Raw genomic sequence first — 13,968 nt, forward strand, 5'->3', positions numbered from 1 at the left:
AAGTGACTTGTTATTTTCCTTCATGTTGCAGACTGAGAATGTTGATATCTGTCTGAACTTTCTGGCAAGCCGAGGAGTTAACGTGCAAGGCCTCTCTGCAGAAGGTAAGACAATCCACTATACACTAGCATGGTCTCCGGGCTCCATTCCTTCACATTGATAATTTAAAAAGCAGATAATCTACATTTTTAAGACTTGGTATTTATCATTTGAAGTAGTGTAATTTCATGTTGCTTGAAATCTATACTAGCTATAACATCAATAATTTAACTTCTGTCCTGAAATCTAGACATTCAGAACTACAGAAATAATTCAGACCTTGGATGACCTTGGAATTCCATTGTTAAAGGTGCCTGGAGTAGGTTGTGTCAGCAGCACTGAACAGCGCCAAATCTTGTAATGTCAACACAGTTCAGGAAGGTGATTAAAGTGGTTTTCAGTCAACCCAATGATGTATGTTTATTGCTTACTCATGTCCTCATAGCAAAGGTTGACCTAATTGCAAAATAACATATCATACTTTTGGGGAAGCTACTAGTATACGGACATAAACTATGGTTACCTAGAACAAGTTTATTATTTGGTCATGTCTAACTTGCAAATTACCAAATACAAGACATTTCGATTTTAAGAATTAAACCATTTTCGTTTGTACTAAAGTTCCTATGTGAAATAAGAGCTTACTAGGTCAGCTGTAATGTAGCATGTTGCAGATGAGGTAGTCTACACCTTTCCAATAAGTCCTTCAGTGTTTCTAAGTGGTCAGGAAAGAAATGTAACCTGAGTCCTCTGCTGATTGGCCAAATAGGCTCATAAAGAAGAGGAATACAAGTGTAATTTAGTGTGGAGCAAATCGAAACAGCAGACCTCTGTTTCAGGTCAAACATTGCTAAAAGTTCGGTGTGGACCTGAACTTCAAGCAATTCATCTCAGCCAAATCTACTAGAAAAGGAAGAAAGAGGAGAAGAAAAGTTCTTCTTCCACTACCTTTTCCCACTTCCAATTCCTTTTCCCTCTTGCTCTTACTTTTCTTTTTCCTATTCCTTTTTTCTCTTCCTTTGCCTATTCTATCTTCCTTTTCAACTTTTTCGTTCTTTCTCTTCCTATTCCTCTTGTTTTTCCTCCTCCTTCATTCTCCTTCTTTTCCTTCCTTTTCTTTTTTTGTCTTCCACTTCTTTTTCTTTTCTTTTTCCTCATTATCCTGTTATACAATGCTTTTATGGCTCTTAGACAGTGTATTAGTGTAGTTCCAGTTCAGTTTGAACTATTTTGGACTGAACCAAACTTTTTGTCTAAATTCAGCAAACTGGCCAAACTAAACTTTTCACAAGTTAATTCAACACTAATTATCATTATTAAAGAAAAGCATAACTAAATCTTCAAAAATGATTTGACATATCATACTGACATGTCTAAAGTTTTTATCAGTTGGGGTTCAGTTGTTGAGACTCCTACATATGGCTAAAACAAAGAGGTAGAAGCGCTCATCTGAGTACTATGCCCAATCAGGCTCAATGGAAAGTCTATGAGTCTATACACTGCTTGCCAATTATAGCTCAAGGAGCAAAGAACTCAGCTGAGTCCTTTTGCCCCTTTGTTTTAGAGATTGGTGGGGTTCTCACCACCCGGACCCCACCAGGTAAAGGTTTCTGACATATCAGTATGTCATGTCAAAATGTTTTTTGAAGGTTTAGTTAGAGAAATGTAGTATTGCACAAGCATGATTGACCATGTAATACATATATTAGCTCAATGAGTACACCAAGGTGGGAGCAACTCTTTCTAGCAGCTACGTTCCAAGAGAAGACCACTTTCTATGAAGTTCATACATCTTATAGGGCTTATGGAAAGAGATTGTTTGGAAAGGAAAATCCCAACAACTATCGAGCATTAACTCAATTTGGATTTTTAATAATTAATAATCCTTACATTTAAAGCCAGATTAACAGACAGACACAGTATTCAAGTAGTCTCTTAAACCACTGGCTAGCATAAGCAAAGACACTCCTGCAAGTGAGGTATAACTGGAGCAAATAACCAGTGGTATAACTAGAAACCCCTGGGCCCTAATGCAAAATCTGTAACATTGCCACCCCAATTGCTATGTGCCATTCATAATATTGGTGTCCACGTATGCGGCAGAAGTATATTTGGGCCCCTTCAGGCACCAAGGCCCGGATATGATGGCTTTCTCTGCACTTCTGCCAATATCATAGAAAGTGAGACAGGAAAATCAAATGTAAAGCAGAATACAAATATGATGCCAGCATATACATTTCCAAAGATTCACCGCAGAGGACGGAATGTTGTCATCACGTGTGACAAATTGGACTTCAGGTAACAATGGTTACTGTCCCTGTGATCTCCCCCAGCAGTAATGAGGTTAGGTCCCGAGCTACCCTTAGGGAGGAGATGGTAGAGCCCCGTGGCAAGATAAACATCTCTTCCCTGCTGTCTCCTCGGCTGAGGGCCTGCTCCTCGGACGCTGCAAAAGCAAACGTTGTTACTTTCTACCAGAAAAAGAGCTCTCTTTCAATAAAGTGTTCCATGGTTTTCACCATCCAAGTCTGCTTTCGGGATTAACTTCCCACCAGCTACCCCATCTGTACTGAGGTACCCCACTATACATTCCAGGATTATTACGCCTGTTTTTGTTTAGTTCTCCAAATTTTAAAATGTTATAATTTTGCTCGGAATACATGAGCTAGCATCACGACAAACAACGTCATACCCTGCCCGACTCCGCGGACAGCACACAATAAGAATTGCCAATGTATATGCAACTGCAGTAGTTCCAGTCCCAGACCCACTTCACTACCTTTCCCGGAGACCCAGCAGAGCCACCGTGGCTACCATCTCAATTTCTCCTCGCTGCTTAACCTTTTCTGGGTCTGGGCTGCTGCATCTACACAGGCACATTCTGCAGTGATGTGGATTTGCCTAATTCCGCAGCAGAAAACCGGAGCTGAGCCACAGTTTCCTATCACAAATTTGTACATGCTGTTGTGGTAGATTCACAGTCGGATTAGTCCTTTCAACAAGGCTAATCCATATGCAGATTTCCTGACCGAAATTCCTCATCAAATACGGATATGCCACTTTTTGTTTCGCATAGGGATTTAAAAAAAATGTACACCATATGGCCTGTGGTGCTGATTTCTATTCAAATAAATGGTACACTTTTGGAATCCGATTTCAGCATGGATTTGATGTGGAATCAGTGTGAACATAGCCTTGGATCTGCTTAGACCTGGACAGGAACAAGTGTTAACGTCATGTAAAGATAAAAATCCTTTGGCACCGTAAAGCTTAAGCAACTGCTGAAAGATTGAAGTCATTTGCAGGCAGTTTTTTGCAATGAGTAATCATAACTTATGTTTTCCAAATATTTCATGTGATGCCACTTTTACAATAGGGGATGTTTTTGTTATCCTCTATGCACTTTGACATACTGTCTTTGTACGGGCATCATCCTGTATGTGTCAAAGTTTAAAACTACATTTATCTAAACTCTGGTAGTGTGACGGAGATTGGCATATCATTTACCCATTTGATGAGGAAAGAACTCATCTGTGAACCAGATGATGGGTCGAAGGACCAGACGGCATGTGAGCATTATAGACCACAAAGCTTACTTTTGGGTTGTTCCAAGTGTGTGATATTTATGTTTGACATAACAGTTTTCATCTGTTAGGTTTTTAGATCTCTTCTTTAAACAAAACAGAATAGTAGCAATGCTATTTATCAGCAAACAGAGGAAAAACGTTTGATGCTAAAATAATGTTTGTGATGATTCTCTTGGAAGAGTTCCTCACTGCAACATGTGCTAGAAGAACAACAAAAGCCTATGCAATAACTAAGGTGAACTTCTTATCTATGTACTACAAAACATCAGCGCAATAAATAGTATTCAATGCCGTTAAGTCTGTTATTGCATCAACTGTAAGCTAAAATGTAGCTCTGGATTAATACAATATGTGAATGTGACAGTTATACGGGCCAGTAGAGGAGCTGCTAACCTTTCCAGGAAAATCTCCTTTTCAGAGTATATTTACACGTGGCAGATATGTTGTAGACGTTCTGCAACTGGGTTTGTAGAAATGACTGCACATGCTACAGAGACAACCCTATTTAAATGTAAAGAGGATTTTCAGTTGCACAGGTTTCTGCAATATATCTGCAGCATGTGAACAATACCCCAAGTGGAGTTCATCTATGAACCTCTTACCGGTATTAGCCTGAAAATTAACTAGCATGAGGTTTAGACCTCCTGCACACTGCAAAGGCGCCCATATTACTGTTTCACTTATGTGTCTGGATGAGTGTCCCAGCCAGACCGCAGTTTTACTGATGCGATCTCATAGCATGACAGCTTCCTATAATACTGGCAGTTCAGCTCAGTAGATCTGTGGTCAGATTGGGTCACTCATCCATATTACAGGTGCATAAATGGGTCTATAATACACTTCTGTATGTAGCATCATAATTTCTTCTTCCTCCTTCAGAGAAAAAAAAGAGACTCTATGAGGGCTTGTTTTGTTATACAACAAGCTGTAGTTTTTATTGTACCACTTTGGGGTACATATGGCTTTTTTGATCATTTTTATTGAATTTTTTTGGGAGGCAAAAGGAACAAAATAAGCATTTTGGCTCTTTTTTTTCTTAAAGAAATGTTTTTTCCTTGCAAGATAAACAGTGCGTTCAGTTTATAGGAAAGGTTGTTACAAATGTGGCAATACTAAACATGTGTGAGGGGAAAGTGAGCAAAAAAAAGGTTTTACATGTTTTTTGGGGGGACTTGAATCCACAATTATTTGATCGCTATGATAATACATTGTAGTACATCTGTACTGCATTGTATTATCACTAGAGATGAGCGAACGTACTCGTAATGAGTACTTACGCACCCGAGTACCGCCATTTCCGAGTACTTCAGTACTCGCGCGTAAAGATTCGGGAGGCGCCGGGGGGCGGGGAGAGGCGCGGCGGTGCGGGGGGTAGCAGCGGGGAACAGGGGGGAGCCCTCTCTCTCTCCCTCTCCCCCCCACTCCCCGCTGCAACCCCCCGCGCCGCCACGGCGCCCCCCGAATTTTTTCGCCCGAGTACGGAAGTACTCGAAAATCGCGGTACTCGGGCGAAAAAGGGGCGGGGCCGAGCACGTTTGCTCATCTCTAATTAACACTGTTGCTGGAAATCAAATGCCATAGCAACCCATCACCCTTCATAATGACATTGCAGTGGCCGATGACACCACAGAGGGATGCCATGATCAACATCGATTGAAGGATGGATGGGGTTAATAGTGGGAATCGGTGTCCTAAGCAGTCCCCGCTGATTTCAGTGGGAGGCTAGTTTTTACTCACAGCCAGCTCCCGCTGCAGTTGGCACGGGCTCAGAATCTGCCCCCATGCCATGCACAAGACCTAAGTTTACGTCCTGTTGCCTATGGTACGAAGTGGCCTGGATGTAAACTTACGCTCTGTGGCATTAAGGGGTGAGTACCGTATATGGCATTCATGTTGTTGAATGACCACCATTCCATTTAAATAAGTGATGTGAGACCCCTGTTCTTGTAATCAATGGGCATCTTTGAGTGTGATAGGTTTCTATGGTGGAACGACCGCTTAAAATGAGGTAGCTTTTGTACTGACAAGTGTTTAGTGTCCTTGGTATATTGCTTCGCTCATACTTAGAACATTACCCATTCATTTTTATGTCTAGTGACCTGCGAGCAACTGCAGACACGTCTCAGGCACATTTTGGGATGTGTGCTTAAGGCGTCTTTCACACGGGCAACAGCAATATTGCTGCAATATTGCATCAGTGTTCTGTGTGATATCGCTGTTTTTTCTCACGGCGATATCACTGCGCTTTCTTGTCGCGATATCGCGACTTTTGTGTTGCTACAAAGTTGCACGACTTTGTAGTGCTCTTTTGCTGGGATTTTCAGAGGGGGGATGGGGTTTGAAATATAGGCCCTACCCTAAAAATAAGCCTTAGCTGCCTAAAAAATAAAATAAAATAGATCACCTAAAAGGCACTGTCCGGCTTCGCTGTACGTCTCCTCAGGCTCACTGCAGAATTGCTTGTAGTTTTTCCTCAGTGCTTCCTGATCAGGAGTTTGAAAAACTCAATGAACGGCTGTGATTGATTCATCGAGCGCTGGCTCTGATTGGCTGAGCCATGGCACTTGAGAACCAATCACAGCCAGCGTTTCCTGGAGGTAGGGATTTTGAACTCCTGACCAGGAAGCGCTGAGGAAAGGCTACAAGAAGTATGCCGGGGACCTGAGTAGACGTGCGGCGGGGCTGGACAGTGCCTCTTAGGTTATGTATTTTTTTTAGGCAGATAAAGCTTCTTTTAGTGCTTTTACAGTAGGATTTCCTACTGTAAAAGTTGCATCACACCGTATGAAAAACGTGTTTTTGTGTGATACAACACATAGGAAGGCTCCATATGGAAACGTGGGTTACAAAATCTCGCAAATCGTGACAAGCTGTGATTTTTTTTTCTCTTTCACAATGTCGCAGGCTACAAAGCATTGCTAATGTGAAGGAACTCATTGGAAAGCATGGGCTTCACATACATGCAATTTGTAGCACTGTTGCATCGTGAGAAATCGCGAGATTTTGTCGCCTGTGTGAAACCGGCCTAATTCTATGGGTAAGTGCGAATACGGCGATTTGTAGCACTGTTGCATTGCGAGAAGATCTCACAATTTTGTCGCCCGTATGAAACCCGCCTAAGGCTGCCTGTCCACAGGCAAATTTTCATTGCGTTCCCCGTGGCGATAATATGGCCATGGGGAACACAGTGAACGCTTTCCATAGCGATTCTCCGTTCGCAGACTTGATGTGCCGTGATTCTCCGCCGTGGGCCTATCTGTCAGATAGGCTCAGTGCGGATAAAACCGTCAGCTGGCTCCTGCTCCCTGGCAGCGGCTCCCGCAGCGGAGATCTGCGACGGGATATTGCTACGCCCATGGACAGGCAGCCTAAAGGGGCTATCTAGGACAAAACTGATGACCTGTTTTTAGGATGTGTCATCAGTATCAGATGGTAGGGGTCTGATTAGCTGACTGAAGGTTCCTGATACTCCAGTAATGCCATTTTCATTGTTTATGAGTCACAGGTCTGTACGTTTGTCTGTGCCTGATCCTACAACTCCATCCACCGTTTGGTCTGTCGATCAGCTTGTAGCCCATCAGTTTTGTGGTGTTGGAGAACCCTTGTCATTTCAGTCTTCAGTTCTGCCTTTTGTATTGTCTATAGACTATACATGAATAAAATAAATATATACAAGAAGTGCTGTGCTACAATGGAAGGGATCTGATTGTCCCTGCTTCCCAGTGTTTAAGCTAGTATATGTTGTCTGCTGTAATCATACAAGGAAGAAGCAATTCACCCTAATGCTTTTCTTCCTATTTATTGCACTTTATCCGATGACACAAGGAACATCTATTTTATTCATTTGTGGTTGGTGGCTATGCCAAATAAAGCTTTAAAGATTAACGGCACTTCCTTTAAGGTCGTTTGTTTTATAAGGCAGCATTGCCACAAGATGTTATTGCCATATGTGTGTAATATCACATATGATAGCATTGGCTTTTCTCTGGCTCTTCTTCCAGATGATGTGAAATGTATCAGCGGTATAGATTGTAGGGAAATGCAATCTTTACACTCATGAGACACTCGGTTTTCAGATTTTTGGGCAGAGGGAGATTTCTAACTCATGCAACTGACTGACTTTCTACAAAACCTTGGATGCGTGCTACAAATATCTTCAATTAGGTTATACCATCCAGTGTTCTTAGCTTCACTTGTAAAACCACTTACCTCCCCTTCTTCCCTACCTCTTGTATAAGTAAACCCCACCATTTATACATGTAGTGGTCAGCAGTATCAGCAGAAAGGACCTGCTTATGATACACAGTAGGTAGAATGTAGCAACGTGATCGTTGGTCATTGCACAAACTCATAAGACGAGAACTAAAGATAGAAAGAGGAAGGGTGCTATGAAGAAGAAAATAGTGTCATAGGTCTATGGGTTTGTTTCTAAGTTGGGTCAGGCTTGTACAGCTGGAAATTGTACTGTGGATGATACAGAGTAGGTGTCACTCTATATGCACCCTATTATGTACCATTTCTTCCCTTGAAGCAATGCTGATAGTGAAGAATAGCTTGGTAAGGGGTCTTTTGTACAGTCAGATTATATGCTCATTAGTGAGCACAGATTGACAATATATCATGTCAATCACTGCTCCATACTGCCCTTTGCCTTTGTCTCCCTTAAGGGGGTATTCCTGTCTATTTTAGTCCATCGACCCCTGTCTATCTGCTGGTCATTCAAACCGCTGCACTGGGCCAGACGTTGTTATCAGTGATCAGAGGAAACAAGGTAAGCACCGCCTTCACTTCCATTGAAATAAATGGGAGTGCCACACTGCTTCCTCTGCCTCTCATGGTCAAGACATCATGTCCTGTTATGAACAGTGAGTATATCAGCTCCTGATTTCAATGGGAGTGAAGCTGGCACTGCCCCTGCTACCACTGACCATTTATTATGACGTCCGGCCTGCTGTAAAGTGTAGCAGGCCGGATGATCACCTGGTGCATGGTGGTCCCAAGCAGTGGACCCCCATGTATCAACTACTGATGACTTATCCAAGGGGATAGGTTATCATTTAAAATAGACCTGAATACTCTTTTAAGGGAGATGAATGGACATGGCAGTGAGGAGCATTGATCGGCATGATACAGACTCGAATACCCCTTTGAATTGATTTGCTGCACATCCTTTTAATATAGGATTTCCATCAGAGAGATAACTATCAATAACATTTTATAAACCTAAAATCGAAGGGAGAACATGTAAGAGAAAACTTGATTTTTGTTTATTTTCTTCTCATTATTCATGTTTCTGTATCTATTAGAGTGTAAATCCCACTGTAGAAAGGGGAAACATAGGTATAGATGTCCTTAAAGGGGTTTTCCCATCTTGGGTACCCCATTCCAGTGTGATTACAGGGGCGTAACTAAAGGGGATGCGGTTTCACCCAGGCCCATCAGGCCTCTCTTCTCCATATAGGGAGCCCAGTACTATGAATAAAGCATTATACTTGGGGGCCCTGTTACAGGTTTTGTATCGGGGCCCAGAAGCTTCAAGTTATGCCTCTGGTGTTTCAAATATGAAAGTTAAGTACTCGCCCATTACATGCCTATTTGAAAAACGCTCCTTTCTCTTTGTGTTTCTGCTGCCCAGAGGGCCTTCTATGGAAAGAAAAAGTAGAGAGCAGCGGTAGCTGGTGGCCGGGCCAGAAGCCAGTGCGCATGCACTTCAGAGATCCTGATCACCCTACAGATCATCGCATAGGGAATTAGAGATGGGAATACCACTTTAATATGTTGTAATGATTAGGTTTTTATTTCGCAGCTTTGGCCATTAAGTCTTATATTGGTGACTGTTCAGGCTTTGAGTGAGACTTTGCTTGTGTTCTCAGCGTGATTGAATGGTTCGAAGTGCATAACTGAGGTAAAGGTCTGTTTGGGATTACGAGACTTCTGTTCCAAAGTAATGTTTAGATAAAAATGAATAAACGGCGAGAACCTTCACACACCACTTATTACAGGTCATGTGTGGACAACAGGAGTTCTCTAGAGGACAGGCCGTAAACTAATGGGAAATAAGGCCATACAAAGGCCTGGAAAAAAAAGCAGCAGCAGACAAGACCGGCAGTCAGTTTCTTCTTCTTCTTTACACTGCGACTGTTCATTCTCCAAATATTTTGAATATAAATTAGACTCCAACATGACCCTTGTGTAGAGAAGGTGGATGTTAATATAACTTTCTGTTTTAGTTTGATTTGCGGGATGCCTGTTCTTTATCCTCGCCTTTGGCAAGGCTTGATATAACTATTTTGCTGTCTGGGTTGGAAATTAAATTGACACTTTTCATACTACACATCTGAACAAAACTGCCATTTGTATGTGGACAAGTCAGAGGTCCAGCTGTTTGTTGTCAGCAGTATGTTGCCAATAAGCCTAAGATCTTCATTGTATTACACCAATGAATATTACCACTTCAGTAATTGTGATAATGGATGAATTCCGAGAAGACGACTGTCTTGCAAATGCCTCTTATAGCAATTGAATATGGTGTTTCAAGAAGTTATTGCCTGCAGTGAAGTTTATAATCTAATAACTTTAGACACTTAAAGAAACTCTCCGATCCCGGACAAACAAAGATGGCCACAACGCTTCTCTGACTACCGAATGCACATTGTACACTAGTATACATTATTAGTCTAAGACACTACATGGTGTTTTGATTGTCCAGTGCTATCTACTTGAGCAGTACTGACCAATCAGATCAGCATGTAGTGTCTTAGATTAATGATGCATACTAATACACAATGTTCATCAGGTAGTCAGAGAAGCGTCGCGGCCATCTTTGTTTGTCTAGGTCTGGCAGGTCACGTTAAGGTTGGTTTTAGACAGGATGACTGTCAGGCACTTAAGCATCCATCCCAATGACATAGGAGCGATAGTCTTTCAGTTAATGTAGGTGAAGCACTCCAGAGATCTCTTCCGCCTTCATTTCCTGCGAATAGGCCATCATTCAAAGTATAAACTGCTTGTTTATACTGAGCAAGAAGTTGCTCACTAGTTCTTCTTTTCATTGAGCTGAAACAGAATGACAAGCGACTACTGAGTCTCTTCTCACTCAATACCCTGTTGGATGCCACGTTCATATGGACCAAGAGTCGACTGTAATCGCTTGTTTGAGCAATGATTCCAGGGACTATAGACCTGTTAAAAAGTACTGTAAATTTATGGAGTATAGGAGTTAAATGCCACGGGGACACCTATTAAAACACAAAAACAAAGTCTATGTAGATATTGCCTGACTCAAACCCATAGAAAACACACTGCTGTGCTATTGGTGTTCCTTCATACAGCCAATTAGTATTATTTTCAGCCTGTGAGACAGCGGATTTTGAAACTTTGGCAATCAATTCAACTCCCCTAGTTAAAAAATATGTTTCTAATAAAGAAATCTGTTTAGACATATATTAGGTCTTTTCTATAGAATTGACCTATCGGTATAGTTTTGGAGTGTGGAAGGAAACCAGTATATAGATTCTACTTATTGTTCTCCCATAACTCCAAACAGCACTGCTAACCATTGCATCAGCACTGTTGGGTTTTTTTGTAGATTGCAAGCTTGTAAGACTAGAAAATTATGAGAAATCATCTCAACTTTCCTCCAGTTCCTAATGATTTCCCTTGTTTATACTGTATAAGTCGGAATTTAGGTGGTTACCTTTAGAAGAAGACAGTTTAGTTTTACTTTCCATGACATAAGACCTAACAACTAGCTCCCATAATGCTTTGTTTTCTGGTAACAGGAACTCAGCTGATTTTTGAATGAAGCTTTAGGGTTTGTTCACACTAGCATTATGGCTTAGAGCCAGGGTCTGCTTTAGGTTGGATGCTGTGCAGTACCTTGTTTTAATACTTTGCCCTTTTGTTTTACCATATAGTGTGCAAAAATAAAATAAAAAAAGTGCTCAAAGAACACTGTCTGACCATTGAGCAAGTAACTAGGGAGTGTAGTTGCAGCCTGTGCAGTTGCCTTTCCATACGTTGGTGCCTCAAGTGTCAAATCAGAGATGGGGGCTTTTGATACCCAGGCAGTCTAGTGCATTGGCTCCCACTTCAGCCTAGACTGGTGATGCGCCCTGTTCCACTGTGCTGGTCATACACCAATAATGTTAGCCTAAGGCTGTCTCACACTTGTCCTGAGCGCTGCGCTAACTGTGGTACAATGCTGCCATTGATTTCAATGGGGCCTCGCAGACCAGCATTCGAATGCGGCATTTGTAACGTCATGATCGTCAAGCACTGTCTGTTCCATTTTTCAGTGTTAACGCGTTTCTAATGCATCCCATCACAATGATGGGGTGCATTAAAAAGCTCTGTCAAACACTGTACCATGCGTTCAAAAATGCCGCTCAAAGTCGTGGTCAAATATTGCGGTTTCAAGTGGCGTTTAACTGAACGCATGTGTGAGAGTAGCCTTAGACACAAATGCCAAAGTATTTCCAAATGACTACACTCGTAAGCGCAATTTTCCTTCAAGTAAATAATTCTGATCATTAAAATGCATTGCTACTAATCAAATAAATGTAATGAGTTTATATTAAATTTCTTTTTTTCCTTTTTTGATACAGAAATAAGGAATGGAAATCTGAAAGCCATTTTGGGACTGTTTTTCAGTCTTTCACGTTTCAAACAGCAGCAACACCAGCAGCAGCAGTATTACCAGTCACTGGTGGAGCTCCAGCAACAGGTCACACACTCCCCTCCACCTGCTGAAGGCAGTCAACCCAAAACGCAGCAAGATATGCAGTCTAGGTAAGCAGTTTTATGGCATAGAGTGAAAAAAAATGTTAGTATGTGATGATGGAATCAGATTCCTTGTAAGAGGATACCACTATGCACCAGTATAGATACCAGGAGTGCTAATAACAGCACTATGTTGCGAGTGTGTAATATACTGTATTACATCGGGTGAAAAGATGAATGAACAGTAGTTTACCAGAAGGCTAAAAGTGGCATGCTTGGTATACTAGTTATGTGCCCCGTGCCAAGCAGAGTTTTGTTCTGGAAAGAAATGTTATTTACAATGGGCACTTAGGGAATGCCTGCCGAATCTTTAGGACATACTGTGGCATTTTCCCACACATTTCCAGAATGCCTTGCCTCACAAGAAGCAGTGACAACGGTCAAGTATGTTTCCTACACATTGAAAAAGCTTATATAATGCATTAAAAAAGTTGCAAAATTATGCATTTGCGTGTATACTATATGTAATAGGCTTTTAATACAGTGCTTCCAGGGGGTTGCTGGGATATAACATCGATGTCCTATTTTAGAACTGTTTCTGATACTGCACTACAGAGATTGCCAGAGCCTCCTCTTTCTTCCCATTAGATTGGGTACACGCCTGGTACTACACTTCAACCCCATTCAAGTGGATGAATGTGGCTACAGTAGGCGGTGGTGCATGTGCACGTAGAGAAAGGTAGATCCAGCACCATAATCCAAGGAGGACATAAAACATTATCGTTTAGAAGAAAATAGCAAACACATTTGTTTATATTTATATTTTATCATTTGCAACAGACCATATTTAACAACATATTAAGTGTTTGTTAGATTTTTCATGTGAAGCGATTTAGCAAGAATTGTTCCTGGTTTACTCGTTGACACATTTACGATGGATTTCAGCATTTGCCTTATGTGTAGATGGAGCCTCAACTGCTCCCCGGTCTAAACATTTGCATCTTGTATCACCTGGACCATACAATAATGGCTCTATTATTGGTATGACAGTGATACAGACGTGTGAAAGGCTGTTAAATAATTTGTGATTTTGTCGGTTTGCATAGGTTATCCATTATAACTATGCAAGTAATGTTAATTCTGATACCATTCAAAAGTCTTCATTGAAACACCGTTCCCAGCCACATGGTTTACTGTTAATGGGAAATATGTTCATGGGTAACACGGAGGACAAAACACTTGTACATCACAACACAAACAAGTGGGAGAAGGATTTACAACAGTCATTTACATTTTCTGCTCTACAAAACAAAAAGGACATATTGTAGTGTTCCACAAAACACAGGAGTAAGTAATATCCATGTGGAGGATAAAGGTTGGCTAAGTGTTACATCTCTATGACTTAAGCCAGAGACCCATGGCAATTTTGTTAAGTCTCCTGGCAATCACAACAGTTGTTACTATGATTGCCCCAAGTTGCCACTTTTTCCATTACCAATATTTCTGAAACTGTGTTAAAGAAAACCTGTCTCCGTTCCCTGTAGCAACCAATCAGAGCGCAGCCTTCATTTTTCAAGAATAAAATACTAAGTAAAAGCTGGACTCTGATTTGGTTGCCATA

At 41.4% G+C, this 13,968-nt stretch overlaps 1 protein-coding gene across 11 annotated transcripts in view; it reads left to right on the forward strand.

The window, feature by feature from the left end:
* NAV3 (neuron navigator 3) overlaps positions 1 to 13,968 on the forward strand; it is a 286,112-nt gene that overhangs the window by 112,110 nt on the left and 160,034 nt on the right. For all 11 annotated transcript variants that reach the window (XM_066591685.1, XM_066591684.1, XM_066591688.1 and 8 more), the window contains 2 exons: positions 32 to 104; positions 12,233 to 12,416. In XM_066591685.1, the coding sequence (XP_066447782.1) occupies positions 32 to 104; positions 12,233 to 12,416 (257 nt within the window). The remainder of the gene's footprint in view (positions 1 to 31; positions 105 to 12,232; positions 12,417 to 13,968) is intronic.

Source organism: Eleutherodactylus coqui, chromosome 2 (genome assembly GCF_035609145.1).
Source record: "Eleutherodactylus coqui strain aEleCoq1 chromosome 2, aEleCoq1.hap1, whole genome shotgun sequence".
NCBI classification, from domain to species: domain Eukaryota; kingdom Metazoa; phylum Chordata; class Amphibia; order Anura; family Eleutherodactylidae; genus Eleutherodactylus; species Eleutherodactylus coqui.